The 17,104-nt window shown below is 33.8% G+C and overlaps 1 protein-coding gene across 1 annotated transcript in view; it reads right to left on the reverse strand.

Annotated features, from left to right (window-relative positions):
- LOC128217797 (probable glutathione S-transferase 9) overlaps positions 1 to 2,261 on the reverse strand; it is a 28,677-nt gene extending 26,416 nt beyond the window's left edge. The window contains exon 1 of the mRNA XM_052925190.1: positions 1,640 to 2,261. Coding sequence (XP_052781150.1) covers positions 1,640 to 1,778 — 139 coding nt within the window. The 5' untranslated portion in view covers positions 1,779 to 2,261. The remainder of the gene's footprint in view (positions 1 to 1,639) is intronic.
- Between the last annotated feature and the right edge of the window lie 14,843 nt (positions 2,262 to 17,104).

Genomic DNA, 17,104 nt, shown 5'->3' on the forward strand with positions numbered 1-17,104 from the left:
TTTGTAAACTAGACCATATTCAAAAGAGTTATCCACTTTTATGTTAATATAAACGCAATACCCTGAACACATATATATAAGAAAGAGTATTAAATAGTGTTTTGTAACCTTACAAACCTTACTTTGTCAAGTGACTAAAATGTGTAAAAATTAAACTTACAGAATTGCACCAAAGAATTCCTTTGTTTGCCAAAATATGTAAATTAATTAATTTAAATAATAGTGATTTAACCTGCGTTATTTGTTTTGTACCAAAGGAAACAACTTTATCCCAAACAATCTGGGGGTTTTTTTCAGCCTGAACCTAAGACTTTATAAATCAAAATGTAGTACAGCCTATTCTATGTAGACATAACAAACATAAATTGTTTACTGCTGCATTCGAAGCCAAAATGATTAACTCCTATTGTTGTTGTTGTTGTTTTTGCACAAACATAATACCAAAATACAAAATACTGAAATAGGGATTTGAATATTTAAAAAAAAAATCAACATTTTTTTTATGATAAATCTATGTCCGAGATAATATTCTAGTTTTAGACTGATATCTTCAGTTGATATAATTGTTACTGAATAGATTGAAAAGTTTCTTTACAATCTGGTGTTGTGGTTCTGGTTATTTCCCTTTGCATTTTATATTAAGATAACTCATTATTAAGAGTTTCAAAAGATTAGTTTGGATGATATTATCATATTCTAAATGATTTGAGGAATTTTGAAATATTTAGAGTTTACAAAAAAAAGTGATATACTCTCTCTTTGATCGCAAGCTAGTTCATCACATGTTTACTTATCAGTTAGCACGTCCCAATGATGATAAACGTAAAGATCACAATTAAAACCATGTATTTAATTGTGTTCAGGTTTATAGGTATTTCATGAAATAAAATCTATGACCACAAATATTGGACAGAGAAGATCGGTCGATTATTTCTGCCATCTCGCCCTGTACCCGGCAATATGCCAGAACGACAAAATGAGACGCGCCAACCGGCCATTTATTTGGTGCTGGACCAACAAATTTAAATCAATTGTGTTGTATATTTGGTGTGCCTAAAAAGGTTGTATTGGCGCCCTTGTGGTGTCGGCAAGCATTAGGCACCTACAACTATGACAATGTATTTGTCGTACTAGCGAGTTTGGCGTAACGGTGTGTTGACGCTGTAATTTGACCTGAAGAGCATGAAGCGAAACTATGCCTAATGTGTACATGATTCAGCGATGAAGGTCTTAATCAATAACGAAATGTCTTTACGGTGGGGACTGGTTTAGTTTTGTTACTACTATTAACTATTAGAGCGTTTTCTTTTTAGATGTTCGCCAAAAGATGCAACACTGTTGCTACTCTTAGTTCTGAAGAAAAATTTAAATGAACTTAATAACTTATGCCAAAGAAACAATGTGAATAAAGCAGGTTAATTAATGTACCTTTTTGAACAACTCCGGCTTTAAATCATTTTGTGAGACTCTGCATCTTGTTACGACAACAATTAAAAAATATTGTCGCTTTTAGTACATAGAATACATTCTACAAGGCACTTACTTTACTTTCTACTGGTAGTAAACAGATGAAAATTATTTTTAATTTAAAATTTGAATAGGGCATTGCATATATTTGTTAATGACTGGTTGCACTTACTTGATTTCATTTCGTCCCACTCAACTGCATCGACAGGCACTCTCTTATCCTCGAATGACACCCCAGCAACAGTGAACAACATTCTAGCCACCTCTCCTCTTCCCCGCACGTCGAAATAAATCAACTTGTATTTTGACATTGTCTTACTGTACTTATAGACACAGTGTATATTTGGTTTCGTTCCTTCGATGTTTCACCGTATTTAAAAAAATAAACGTGTACACAGTGTCCTACTTTTCAATTTCAGTTATGGCGTATCACTTGTTATTTTAATTTGTGTCATAGGAAAGATGATATATACTAATGTATCAATACATTGTCTAAAAGAGTCTCAGTTTCACTCATATTTTACTTTATAAGTCAACCTTAAAATATGTGCTTGATAGCTCAAAGAACCACACTCTAAATCCGGCGCATCACTGTTGCATGATATATTTCTGTCTCCGAAATATCATTGAATGAGTCAATTCAGTCAATCAAAGATACAACGCCTCAATCATCTCTTGTACTGATTCAACCGATACGTTTACTCCGGTGCATATCTCAAATACAAAAAATCCTTCTAGTTTCCCATTATCATTTTCATTAGATCAGTAAATTGACAAACAATCATTAATAATCAGTCAATTATCTTGTTAAAGGTTACGGAGGTTAAACATAACTTTTATACAAATATAAACATAGACATGTTTAAACATGTATAGTAGTAATTTTAGATATGCTAAAAAGCTCACCAAATAGCATGCCCTATTAAATCTTCACGTAGAAAATATCCATACTACGCCTACTAAACGCCAGCTCTACCACTTATCGGAGGTGTATTGTAAATGAGCTGTCGACACTTCCGTAATGAAATTCTGCATATTGCTTATTTGTACATACATTAGTATGATATATTTTTAATTTGATATTTCATTACATGGAGATTTCGATAGTTTTATAAACACGTGCAGACTTCGATTCGTACTAATTTGAAAAGGGATCGAAGCCAACATGTAGTAAAAGAGTTCTTACACGGTACCAAATTCTCCGATTTTTGAATTATGTCCATTTAATAAAACTAAATCAGATAAAATATATGTGATACTCACGTGTGTACAAATAAACAAAAGGCATAGCTGCAGCTCGGAAGGTTTGACAGCTCATTTTCTTTGCACAACCGTTCAGTGGTGGGGCTGGCGTTTTGTAGGCGTATAAAAATTAAGCATGGTTTAACATATACATGAAATGTAGTACAGATATTTTTATCACATACTTTTGTTCTTAAAAAACAATTATGCTACACATATGCGCTGTGTCACTATATAGTCATTAATCTGTGAAAGTTTGGTAGAAATTGCATGAAAAACGTAAGAGGAGTTGCGAAGAAACCAATTTTAAATGTAAAAAAGGGCAATAACTCTTTCAAAAATGGCCGAATCGCAAAAGCCCGACAATATGCGCTGCGTCACTATATAGTCATCAATCTGTGAAAGTTTGGTAGAAATCGCATGAAAAACGTAAGAGGAGTTGCGAAGAAACCAATTTTAAATGTAAAATAAACAATGGGCTATAACTCTTTCAAAAATGGTCGAATCGCAAAAGCCCGACAATATGCGCTGCGTCACTTTATGATCATCAATCTGTGAAAGTTTGGTAGAAATCGCATGAGAAATGTAAGAGGAGATGCAAAGAAATGAATGTGGGACGGACGGACGCACACACGCACGTACACACGCACACACGCACGGAATCGCACCTACTATTACTATATCCCCTCACCTTTTCAAGGCGGGGATGATAACCAAACGTTCTAAAAAGGTGAATGCCCGAAGTCAATGTACAATGAAAATAATTTTTCATTATTTTTTTGCTTTTGTGTATTTTGAAAATACTGTTCAGCGCTCATAAATGCAGTACATCATACAGATATCCGCTTTTGTGTGTAATCATTCATTTGGGTATGGTTAGTACAACACTGTCAACGAATATATGACACAGGCAATCAGGAATATATAGACGATATACATAATTCCACATAAGGAGTTTCATATGCCAAACTGCAATAACAAACTGCAATAAAAATGAGTGGGAAAATATGGATTTTATTTTTAACAAGTATTGTAAATTGATTGGGCCTATGCAAAAGGTAAACTACCACAAAAAGGTAAATCCATACCAGAATGCCCGCATCATTTAGTGTAAATTCCTTCAGATGCATTAAAGGGACTCGCTCATGTTTTGATAAATACATTTTACATGACAAAAAAGTGTAAAAAAATACAAGAATTGTTAAAACGGATAAACATGGGCGACTGGAACCTTTCAACAAATGATGATATATGCTCAAGTTGGCGACCGTTTTTTAATGTACCAGCGTGGGTTCTCTCCCCCCCCCCCTTCCCATAAATCAGGTGTGTGTTTTTGGAAATTAAATTGTATATTTTTTTGCAAATTCGGTTTCAAAGAGTTAGTAGTTATAATATTAGTGTGTCAGATGCATTGCCGTGATAATGGTTCAAAAACTTGATCGAGTACCTTTAAAGGGCCTTCGTTATCGGTTCGTTTTGTTCTTGTTGTTACGATTCGAAAATGTTAAGTCTGTTCAGGAAATAAAGACGTATTGTATAATGTTTCAAAATGGGCGTAAACGCCTCTACATGCGAGAATCAAGTATGTGAAGCCTTAACATTCTGGACGCTATGTGTTCAATACAAAATAAACAAAGTAAGAACGGGTCTTTCTTTATCGACTATTAAACTATCTGTCGGATGCTATCAGTAGAATGGGTATTCTTTTGTGCGATTGTTGAATGTATCAATATGAAATCGTCGTTTACAACGCGTCTACCGTAATTTCCTTTAGGTGTTCTGTCTTCTTTATAAACACTAAATAAACCTCCAACGGTATGGTATAACAAAGGCTAAATTATAGTTGATTTATTTCAAAAGTACATGCAAATAAACCAAGAAAAATGGGATGAACATTCGTTTGTATCATGTATTATTCGATATTTTTATCAGTATTGCCTCGCATTCACCGGCTACCAGGCATACTGGATATATTAAGTGCAGATAGTTTGTATATATACAATGGGGTCTTCAGGAGCAAGCCAGAAAGCAAAGTTTCAACGTTGTTGTTAATAGGGGCTTGTTCACGCTTTTTATGAGGTCATACATCAACAAATTAATTCAGTGACACGGTGTGAAAAGTGAAGGAAATCATTGATTCAAAACTAAGAGTTCAAAATAAAACTCTATCGACTATACTTACATTGTATATATAAATTAACGTGATTGAAAATGCTCTTTAGTAACGCTATTGAAATCTCATGCATTTTTGGCTTAGATTTATAAAATGATGTTCGAACGAGTATCTACCAGTTTGCTGGTTGGTGGTTTTATTCCTAAACAGTTAAAATAACTTTATTTCGACAAAGTGTAAAAACAATAGTTGTCTAGACGCACAACGTCACAATAACAACAACTACACTAAATAATCAGCGTCAATAAATGTTTGGGTTACGCCTTTGCAATTGGAGAAAACATAATTATTATAGTTTCAGACTCAGACTCAGAAAGCGTAATTCTTAAAGTGAAACTCTTATTCAAAATCATTACATACACATGTATAACAAACATACATTATGAGGGATATACCTTTAACTACTTACTAAATAATGCATTTATGAATAATAAAAATTACAAGATTGTAACCGTGTATTTAACAGCTGCAAACGCAAATGATTTGTGAATGCTAAAAGATGTACTATGGTCTCATAAGGTAGAACTACTGTGTTCTCTGCACCATTCTTTCAAATTAAATTCGGTATCCTTCATAAGAACCATTGTTTTCGACATTTATTCATCTTTTTTGGTATGTTAAAACAAGTGTGTTAATTGTTGTAAATCTTATAAGGGAGTAAGAGTGCATCTTTAAATGTTCAATAGAATGAAAGTAATTTTGACAAAATATGTTGGCTGGATTGTAGAACAGTTCATTTGTTACACAGCAATGTTTACCATATTTGCTTCTATGAATGCTATTAAACATCAACATTGACATTTTGCTTCTCTGAGTCTGAATTTTAAACTCTGAATCTAAAACTCAGACTCAAGACGTAAGTAAAAACGGGCACAGGGATTAGGGAGATCCCATCGTAACAAGTTTCCAAACATTAGGAACTTTAAGGGTTGTTATAAGACTTTAATTAAGGGTTCATGATTTGAGCTATTTTTCACGGTTATGCATCTGAAAACACTAGTATTTTACTCTCTGATACCGAAATTTCAGAAACAATACTTAGAAAAATAACAACAAAACATGTCGCCCACAAGGATAAGTACATCAGCTGAGGAATAATTTAACCTTTAAGCCTTTTTAACATTTGTTGAAAAGCGTAATTAACGCTATAACAGATCGTTTACTACACTATTTGAGGATTTATCAACATATATTGAAGAGTTCCAGCCGTAGGTATCTTAGTTTTTTGTGCGAGTCCCTATAAAAATAACTAACAGAAAAGTAAAAAATTAAGGTAAAACAAGTACCCAAGTAAACCAATTCGAATGACTTGACGTTATTTGTGGATGTAGTGGCTTACAATCGGAAGGTTATCGTTATGAGGGTCATGTTAAATAACAAATAGGTCAATCGTAAAATACTAAACAAATCACTTGCTAACATATGCGTTTTATTTTTTGTGGGCCAATGATAATGGAGAATTTTTCAAAATTCCTGTTCATTTATCTTCTTACATCGATTCTGACGAATTCAACAAAAAACGTTTCATAGAGATTTGTTCAGGCAGTTAAATTTTCCACCAAGGCTTACTGCATTTGCTTAGTGCTAGCATTTTTGTGTGGAACAATGACAAACCAGGGCTTGGCAAAGGTTCTGTTTATTAATTTAACGCATAATTTATGACGAATGCACCAGCAACACCAACTAAGTAAGAATCCAATTTCGACGATCTGTAGAAAATAGAACGGGCTACCTCGGCCTGCAGTGGGGTGGCCATAACAAACAGAGCCATTGGCAAAAACATCATATAAACATCAATACAAACACAAGAGTCAAGTGGTTTACTATATAGTATATATAATTGCGAAAATGTTCAAGTTAGTATTTAAAAGAAGAAACAGTTTAATTTCCAGGGAAGAGTTGTTGTTTTTTAAATTCCTTAAGACCAATTCATAAGACAAATTAACACGGTTATATTTATAGAAGTCCAGGTTGTATAACCTATACAGTTAGATCTTTGTCTATTGTAAAGTGTACGACACATCATAAAGTGAAACTCATCTTCTAGCACAGTTAAAAAAACAACGTTTACATTTAATATCGACTCTTCAATGTTACATACTAGTTGTTATAAACGTATGCCATTCATGGTTTTCAATAAAAAAAGAAAATCTTTTAAAATTGAGGTGTCAAATAACTCCTATTGAACATGATAGAAATTTATAAATATATATTAGTGTAAAATTGATGTCCTATTGAAACCCATTATTCGATCTTGCATTAAATGCAAAGTTAAAGTTTCAAAAAATAGTCTGGCAAATTATGTTCATTACTTCATATTGTATGCATATCATTCGTTTGTTGCCATAGTATTGTGATTTTAGTATATCGTCTCATAGTACTCATGCTATGAGTGGCAATACATTTTATTATTTTATCGTGAAATGTATATATATATGTTGTTTTGGTGAGACTTTTTATAAACTATAAAATTATCTTATTTCTTACACTCACTAGCTGTTGGAATTTTTGACGCCCTTTCTACTGATAATCTTTGTAATTGATAAATACTGAGTCATGTTTTTCAAATTGTGTTTATCTAGGGTGAGCGGTGGGCATACGGAGGACTTCAGACAGGTGGGGAAATCCCGATTGTTTACGTAACTCATCCATCATAAATACAAAACATGCTATCAGAAAAGTTCCATTTTTAAGAACAAATTGTTAAGTTTGAATGTTTTTAAAGTGTTCACCGATACTTTTATATAAAAGCATTACCTTGTTCAAGAAACACATCATTCATAAATACAAAACATGCTATTAGAAAAGTTACATTTTAAGAACAAATTGTTCAGTTTGAATATTTTTCACCGATACGTTTTATATAAGCATTATGCTGTTTAAAACACAGTAATAAAAATGGCTTATACTTATAGTAATCTATGCAAAAATAATGTACTGGTTTATCATTATAAATTAAACATAGAAATAATTTCGATGTCAATATCTAAAATGCATTAACACCTTTTTTCATGCTTACCTTAGCTCGAACAGTCCCGTTCTGTTTCAGTTTTGGCACGGCACGAACTGATCTGAATACGGAAACAATTCCTCTTTATTATTGCATGTTATTATTATTATATGCATACCATCAATAAAAGCGAATGCATTATAAAAATATGTTGTAATTTGAAAAAAAAAAAATGTCAGATTCAGACATTTAGAATCTGGCTTCACTAAAATAAAAATGTCATTCTGCAACCAATTGTATGGAGCAGGTTAACTCTTTGGTTTGATGTAAGTTAGCCCAAATATAATATATTGGTCAAATATATTCAATTATAACTGAAGATCAATCAAATTGCTTTTTTTGTGAAACAATCCAAAAGATTACAGCCGGATAACTTATCCATCTTATGTGTAATTTGTATAATTGGCTGTTGAACCATTTGTTTATCGTTTTTACGGAAACTCATTTCTTATTTTTTCAGCGGTTATGGATCACTATTTGATTCCACTCGTAAACGTTCGCGTTAATCTCTCTTGTCAGTCATAATTATTAACGCTTTAAATGACAAAAACATGTTGTTGTTTTTATAGATTATATTTAGTCCGCTCATCGCCATCTTCAAAAATATGAATTTGCACGCGTCGCAAGTTTAAGTGAAATAAATCGTTATATACGGGATTGCGAATTGTGATAGCAACTCTGCAGCACATGACATCATTGACGAGGCCCAATATGTAAGGTACCAGGCCATTTTGGCCTTCATTTTAAGAGGTTAATAAATGATGCTGGTGTGTCCCTAAAATAATCCCTTATCGAAAATGACCCTAGGGCTCTAGCCATTACTATCACCCCGCAGTGTCATAATGGACAAAGACCAAACCTTTTCTGTGTTTAAACCTTTTTATTGCGTATGTGAGTTATTTACCTTGTCGCTATGTAAACATTTTAGCAAACACATTTCTTCACAAATTGTCTTAACGCATACATTTAAAGTATCTTTCAGCTGACAGTATCCACGAAAAAAATCATTTTAACAAACGATGGAATTGAATGCTTATGCTTTACTACCGGAATACCATTTAGAGTGAAAATGATGCGTTCTAAAATTTAATTATTTGCGTCCCTGGTCAATTTCGTATATTAATAATTAAGATATATAACAGACGCATAGCGAAAGGAAACTAGTCTTTGTCCGGCAAGAATACCATAAAGAGTGTGTCCGGCATAATTGCAAAAACAAGTATTACATTTCCTGTTCTTTATTCCCTTCCCACCGAAAGCAAGAATTAAGAATTATTATATACGTAATTTTAACCATGAACAATGTGAAAGTGCTTAATACACTGTATACATCACAAGCGAGTGGAGCGAGCGAGCAGAACAAATCGGATGCGCTAGTAGCTTTTTATCAAGCGTTTGTGTATATTACACGTACCAATTATTGGATTTTAAAGATTTTTTTATAAACTTAGCCTTGTTATTTCTCAGAATTTGGTGTCTGTTTACTTATGAACGTTGTTAACGTGACCTTTGTTTCCTTTCAAATCTTTTCGGATCTCGACGTATATAATGAACACACTTGTGATCTGCACGTTTTGAGACAAAAGTTCCAGCTTATTTTATTTGTTTAAAATGAGTACATTATCAAAAAGTTCACGATTAAAGATTAACAACGATCTTGTTCATCAGGTTTTAACAAATCTTAACAATCGGCCCATGATCAAACGGGGAAGGGAACTTTAACTCTTGCGGATTTAGAGGGGCACGCCTACGCTAAAATTGTCCAAGTGAACTGGTTTATATAAATGTCAATATCGGAGGAAAATATATCGATAAAATATACTAAATCGCACCATGTCAAACTAAAAATAACTAAAATGTTCTTAGGTATGAGCATCCAATTACACTTGCAATTTCCTCCTCAGGAAATTTCTGTATGTTTTCTTAGAAATTGGTTTCAGTGTAAAAAAGCTTTTTTGCTACTATCAATTACGTTTTTTTTGTTCTCGAATGCAATCCGTTTCAAGTTTGCTTTATTAGTGGAATCCGCTTTGAGTGCTACATATGTGCCGTTTGAATTAGTTAATGCAGTTCGTGAAACGTACTGTAAGCTTTAATATGGAACACACTGTTCTCTAGTAAAGATATACTGCGTGCAACAAACGTCATAGTTGACATTTTTGACAAAGAACAGATTTGATAAAAAAGAGGAAACAAACTCAACTAATGCACTAGAGTTCCCAGTTTCATTCATTAAACCGCATCAATATATCAGCAATAAACTGTACTTTTCACAGCATAGACATCTCAGCATATGTATTTATTGGTTCTAACAACCATCACAGTCTTAAAGGCCAAGGTTTTTTTTATATATTTGTTTTAGTCCGGCAATTTTAGTTCAAACAGATTATCATTAGTATATCAAGTTGAGCCACGAATCCCATCTTCAACAAATTGTTGGAAACCAAAGATCGATACATGAAAGGGAAATGCAGTATATCGATTTGGGCACTATTGGGATAAGGGCTTAAAGACGGAACCCTGAGTCTTAAGTATTCATTCTCGTACACCAGAGCGATGAAGTTACGCGTACTACAATCGCCCCGATTCTGAGTGCAAACAGGGAACAATTCAGCCATTTAGAGACCTTTCACCGTTTTATATTAATAGACACGCTTGGTGCCACCAGACCGTGCTGGTGGACTATAACCTGTTTTAGCATAACCAATGAAAAGAGTCTTAAAAACGCATTTTGTATTAGAAGTCTAGTCAATAACCGACCTGAGAAAAGAGTCAAGCTTTTTATACCTCTCGTATGATGATTAACTTGCACGTATACCGCATATTTTGTTCTTATATCTTCAATCCTCAATTGGAATGTAAGTACTATTTAGGCTTAGAATAATATCAGTCAATGTACTGGAATGTCTAGATCCCAGACACAGAAGGCATCGTCGTTTTGATACGTTCCGGAAACAAAGCAAACATGCAAAAATAATTTCAAAAAATGTTTTAAAAAGGTGATCAAAGGTAGCCAGTACTAGCCACTCACATGCAGAAACTTTAAGATCTTTGAAACTTGTAAAGGAAGATAAACACAAACCTTAAATCTATTTTTCTAAAGTTGTCCTCAATGCCTTTGATTATCTATCAGAAATGAAGATTGATAGCAAACGTGGCCTAGAAGCCACTCGGAGCAGCACCATCAATTCATTTCGGCTCGTGAAATCTAGACATAAATATTTAAACCCCGGGGTACATCGGTATATATCAAACTCAATTATTTGTATACAATTGGGTTTTACGGCAAATTTATGTGGTTCATATCCATTCGCACCAAAGGACCTTGGACGATGTATATCTTCTATCTTTATTCAAACAAGTGCGTTATGTTTTCGAACTCGAGGAGTACGACACATTTATGCATATTTTATAGTCTTGAACAGGCAGTTGTCAGACTTTATAGATCCAAGGTTAATAACTCAGGTTCCCATGCTAGTCTGCACAAAAACTGTTCGAATATTCTCTGGTAAATTGTTATCGCACAAATGGCATTCAGAACAAAGCGTAGTGTTTCTATGGAAATACCTAACAAAGCGTAGTGTTTCTATGGAAATACCTAACAAAGCGTAGTGTTTCTATGGAAATACCTAACAAAGCGTAGTGTTTCTATGGAAATACCTAACAAAGCGTAGTGTTTCTATGGAAATACCTAACAAAGCGTAGTGTTTCTATGGAAATACCTAACAAAGCGTAGTGTTTCTATGGAAATACCTAACAAAGCGTAGTGTTTCTATGGAAATACCTAACAAAGCGTAGTGTTTCTATGGAAATACCTAACAAAGCGTAGTGTTTCTATGGAAATACCTAACAAAGCGTAGTGTTTCTATGGAAATACCTCGGAATCAAAACGGCATCTTATGATCGTTCTAGTTTTTCCAACTATTGTTTCGAGTCGTGTTTTGTTGTCTATTTACAGTGCCAATAGACGCATTAATTAGATAATTTCTTATTTTATAATATTTTGACATTCTTATATATGGCTATGTACGTTACTTGAAATATATATTTCCATTTCACCAAATATATTATTTCACTATTCTAATTTTATGTTCATGAACACATATCGTGCTTTTAAAATATTAACTTCGATATTTTGGTATTTTGAGTACTCAGTATTTCTATTACATGCGAACCCTAAATAACAAATTGTTGAATTTATGACAGCCAATTTGGGTCGGGTCCCTTTTTATAGATATATTTTTTCAACTCCATATATTTCATATATAATAGCATATGCATATAAATTAAATAATCAATACGATTTAAACGTATATCTCCTATTGCCCAATTGTTCAAAGACACCGACCGATCTTTATATAGTAAGACGGGTCACAATTGCATTTTTTTGTACTTTGAATTCAATCAAATGAATCCCCATGCAAGCCATTTCATATTCTGTGCTCTGTACGCTTTTTACCTGAGGATAAATTAAGACCACACTTAATACAATTTTATCTGAAAATATATCACGGTTGTCAGCTCACAGTTGAGCATCATCTAAAACAGATAAACAATCACTAAAAATACCCAGAAGCACCAGATAGTCAACCTTTCATCGCTGTAATCGGAATACGCTCGCCAGAAACGACTTTTTCAAACCTATATTTATGTCTGTAAATCAATGTTAAGTTGACGTTTACTTATCTTTATTCTTGAAAAAACAAAAATGTTATTTTTCTGATGTATAATATTGTCTGTACTTTGTGAACTGTTCAGAAAGTAAGTAGGTATAGCAGCATATAAACTGGCATACACTTTTGAATTAGTTGGTACGACGGGGTATTCAGTATGCATTAGAAATGTAACTAACTAGTTGAGTTGAAATTGTCTTAAAGGGACACTCTTATTCAAAATCAATACATTCACATGTATAACAAACATAAATTTTGACTGATAAACCTTCAACTTTTTACTAAATAATGCATTTATGGAAAATATTCATTACTGATAACTAGTTTGTAACCGGGTATTTAATAGCTGAAAACGCAAAAATATTAAATAATTGGTGAATGCTAAAAGATTTATTGCGATTTACTATAGTCTCATAAGGTAGAAATACCGTGTTTTCTGCACCTTTCTTTCAAATTAAACTCAGTATCCTTCATAAGAACCATTGTTTTAGACAGTAATTTATCCTTTTTGGTAAATTAAAACAATTGCATTAAATATGGTTACTCTTAGTTAGGAGTAATAGTGCATCTTAAGTTTCTTTAGGACTAGGTTCCCGTGGTCTGATTATAGTGGGTATATAAATATATTGTCATACTTCTGTTATGTGCTATTTGTTCCTATTACGTAATTGTAACTTAATAGTGGCTTTACAAGAACAAATTCAATAGTTTTTATTCAACAGTTTCCACAGCAAGTATACTATTGCTTAATTGCATTACATACGGAATGATCGTCGTGTTTTCCTAAAAATATTAAAATTCTTACAGTTGGTTTATTTTCAACAAAGCAATACCGAAAACATATAGTACTTCGTGTGACAGTTCTTTCTATCTGCGATAGCATTCATTGCGGAATACAAATACTAGGCCATGGAAAAAAAGTCATTAAAATTTTAAAACCTTTTGAATGAGGTCTGGGGTAGGATTTGTTATTGGTCCCAGATGAGGTGTTCTATCATACCATTCAAAACTTTTTAAATCATTCGTTTCATGGTAAATGATTAGTTCATTCCAGATTCAATAAAACAACTAATAAAATGGCTATTATAAGAACATAAATAATACAAAAGCACAGCTTTAATTCACACTTTTAAAAAATTACAGCAACTATGAAAGCCATCGGAACGTTAAATATTGGCACAATCTTAAATATTAAAATGCCATAAAATAATATAAATCTTCCTTCAGGCGAAGGAACTAATAGCCATTATTTTTTACTAATTACACTTTAAAGTACAACTGAACCTTTTTTTGACACCCATTATTTTCAATAGATTGATAATCTTCGATTAAATACAATTTATCAATAAATATACATTATTTTCAAAGGCCGTTGGGTTTTTTAAAAGTCCCTGTTCCGCAGCGTTTTCCGACATGTACTACTAACTTGCCTCCCTTGGCGTTGAATTACGCGCTGTAGTTATCCCCCTTCGTACTGGCGCTCGGTTTTGCGATATAAAATGTGTGTGAAATGCCAGTCAATTGACATATCAACATCTGCGTATGCACATTTCAGAACAATTTAATAATAAAGGTTGTTCGTCCCCAAACTTTTATAACAAGTAAAACATAAGAATTCGGATTGTTCAATAGAAGTATAAATGCATGTAGATGCCATGTGAATTGACTCTTTCCAAAAAGTCAAACTGACGTTGTTAAATCCTGCCTTCCTAAGCCCACTGAAGACTTGATCAATTATTAAGTGTTTCACAGTTCGAGAATTTTATGTAGGGCTAGGGTGTTAGGAAAAGAACAACCCCACTACAATATTAGCCGGGAACAGCTTTGCCTTTGACAAGACGTGATGTGGGTGCTTGGAGACCTATAAAGAATTACACATCTGCTTTCAAAAGTCATGGTATTTATATACCTATGATACCCCAACGTGTACGGGACCCGTACACGAATACGTATACGGAACACCACGTGTACGGAGTTCTGTTATGAAGAAACGATGACATTGAACGAACTGAGTGGCACCTTGTTACCGCCACAAAAGGAACGTCTATGTAAACAAACATGGTAGCTTATAAAAACCTAGATGTATTCAGCAGTTAAACATTGGAATGTCTTACAAATGGAATACTGAATCTTCAAAATGGTCAAAGAAACAAAGGCTGTTACTAACTTTCAGCTTACCAACCGAGTAACTCCCCTTAGATGTAAACAAGCCAAGTATTTACTTCATTTATTTTTTATTTATTTCAAGTAAAAGTTATCGACGTCAACGTGACCCATTTTTAATCAAGGTTTGGGGGAGAAAACCTGTACAAAAATGTTAGTTCATTTAGCAGAAATATATAACGTAGTGTATGCATCTTAACAATATATGCAAAATAAGCGTTTATCGCGCATTTCGCAAAGAAATAACTTAGCTCATATCTTGATAATCTTCTAAAAGATTGTGGCGAATAAAGGTTTTTTGTTTCCACTAATATCTCCAAAAATTAGCTTATGTAGGTAGGTCATTCTATATAAATCTAATGTATTACATATTCACTCAGATAATGACCCGGTGCCCCCCCCCCCCCCTAAAATTTTCCAAGTATATGCAAAATTATTAATATCGTTCCATCATTGTAGATAGCTTTTAAGGTTATGATTTGCTCCACACAAAAAAATAGATCTCGATTTACCGCGGTTGTATCGAACATCTATTTGGCCACATTGGACTCTTACGAAACATATTTGGTCCGAGACGTTGTGGAACGCTCTTATCGATTAAATTATCTATTATGACGTATTCAGTAGAATGTATTAGCGTTTGGCTATCCTCCGTTTTTACGGCTATACGAAGGAAGTAAAACGCCGTTCAATCGGACACATGCGTATTTTTGTAGTGAATATCGGACGGCTGAAATACATGCGGGGAATATCGGACACAACAGTTATCTTAATAAAATATGTTCTGGTTTTATTCGACATTGTGTTGAATGTATTAACCCTGAGAAGTCAGTGAAACAGACGTTTGCTCGTCTGTTTCACTTTTCGGATCGTTCGTCATAATGACTAAATACAATGTACAGAATAGCACCCAGCAGACTACGTTCTGTGCAAACATTTTTTTTTTTATTTGTCTTCACATTTCTATGACTTTGGAAGTATTTTAAAGTTTATTACTATAAGCGACTGTCTTATGCTAAACAAATCTGTTCGAAAGATTGATATGGCGGGAGTGTCAAACAGCTTTGAATCATATCAGACGCCGAGTAGCTTGTCGTCTTATATGGATCCAAGCTGTTTCCGTATTAATTATATCATCAGCCGGAAAGGAGTTAATATTTCTCTGAATATATTCGCAGAAGTCAGTATAAAGCGACTTAAAACAATAAACTAGAAATGAATGGCAGTAAATTTAGAATAAGATCAGACGCTGCTTTGGATGTACGGCATATGATCTGACTCTGCACTGTTAACAACTCAAAATAACCACATGCCGTCTACATTGATAAGTTAAGACCCTGCTCAGATCAGACGACACGTAACGTAAAACCTCGATTATTCAAATTGTGGGGCCTATTTTTACAAGCCTGAATCACCCAAATTCGCACCTTGGATGATTCGGACATTTAAAAAGTGAGCTCAAACCTTGATGGGAATACATAAAGCAATAAAAACTTAATTTTTGGTTCCGCTTATAAATTTAAATTGTCTGGAATTCGAGTAATCCGAGTTCGAATAATCAAGGTTGGATTTTTCATGATTATGTTATCTATACAAATAACTATGTACTTGATTTGGATCCAAGCTTTTAAAACTCAAACTACATGAAAATTTAAAAAAAGGAAACATGTATTTTGAGCAGGCGACACTTTTCGATGTAGACTACGGGAAACAGTTGGGAATTGGAACTGATTCGACTGCTATTTTCAAAGGATGTGCTCGAAGAGATATGCCGTTAGATTTAAAGCCTGAACACGGTAATGTCGTTTTTTTTGTGCTCGATTCAGATCCGATTCCGGTTTCCATAGCTCCCAAACTGTAATGGTTTAACCCTCATCCTGCCTTCAAAGAAATAGTCCGCTGAATTATCATGTGTTTGGTCATTAAAACTTGTTTGGTCCGTCTGAAAACTGGTAAAACAGTTGACTGAGTGTAAAACAGCTTGGATCCAGATCAGACGCCGAGTTAGTTCGTCCAAGCTGGTTAACTTTAAAATTACTATGGTCGCGATCGGTATGATAAGGGTCAACACTGTTTATAGCGGTAAGGGACAATTTACGAGAGGCAATTCATTTAAACTCATAAAAAAACCAATTTCCCACTATGGCGTCAATTTCTATCTGCTCGAGATGCTAATACATGCGTATATATGAATTAATGGGTAATTTCGATAAAGTTTTGTTTGTAACCCTAAGCATGCCGATAGCGACCGTAGTGATGTCGTCAACCAGATTGGATCCGGATCAGACGCCGAGTAACTCGGCGTCTAATCCGGATCCAAACCGTTTAGCAATCCAGTAACATTTTCACCAAATCCGATAATATGAAACAAGATTA

The sequence above is a fragment of the Mya arenaria genome, chromosome 14 (genome assembly GCF_026914265.1).
Source record: "Mya arenaria isolate MELC-2E11 chromosome 14, ASM2691426v1".
In the NCBI taxonomy this organism is placed as follows: Eukaryota; Metazoa; Mollusca; class Bivalvia; order Myida; family Myidae; genus Mya; species Mya arenaria.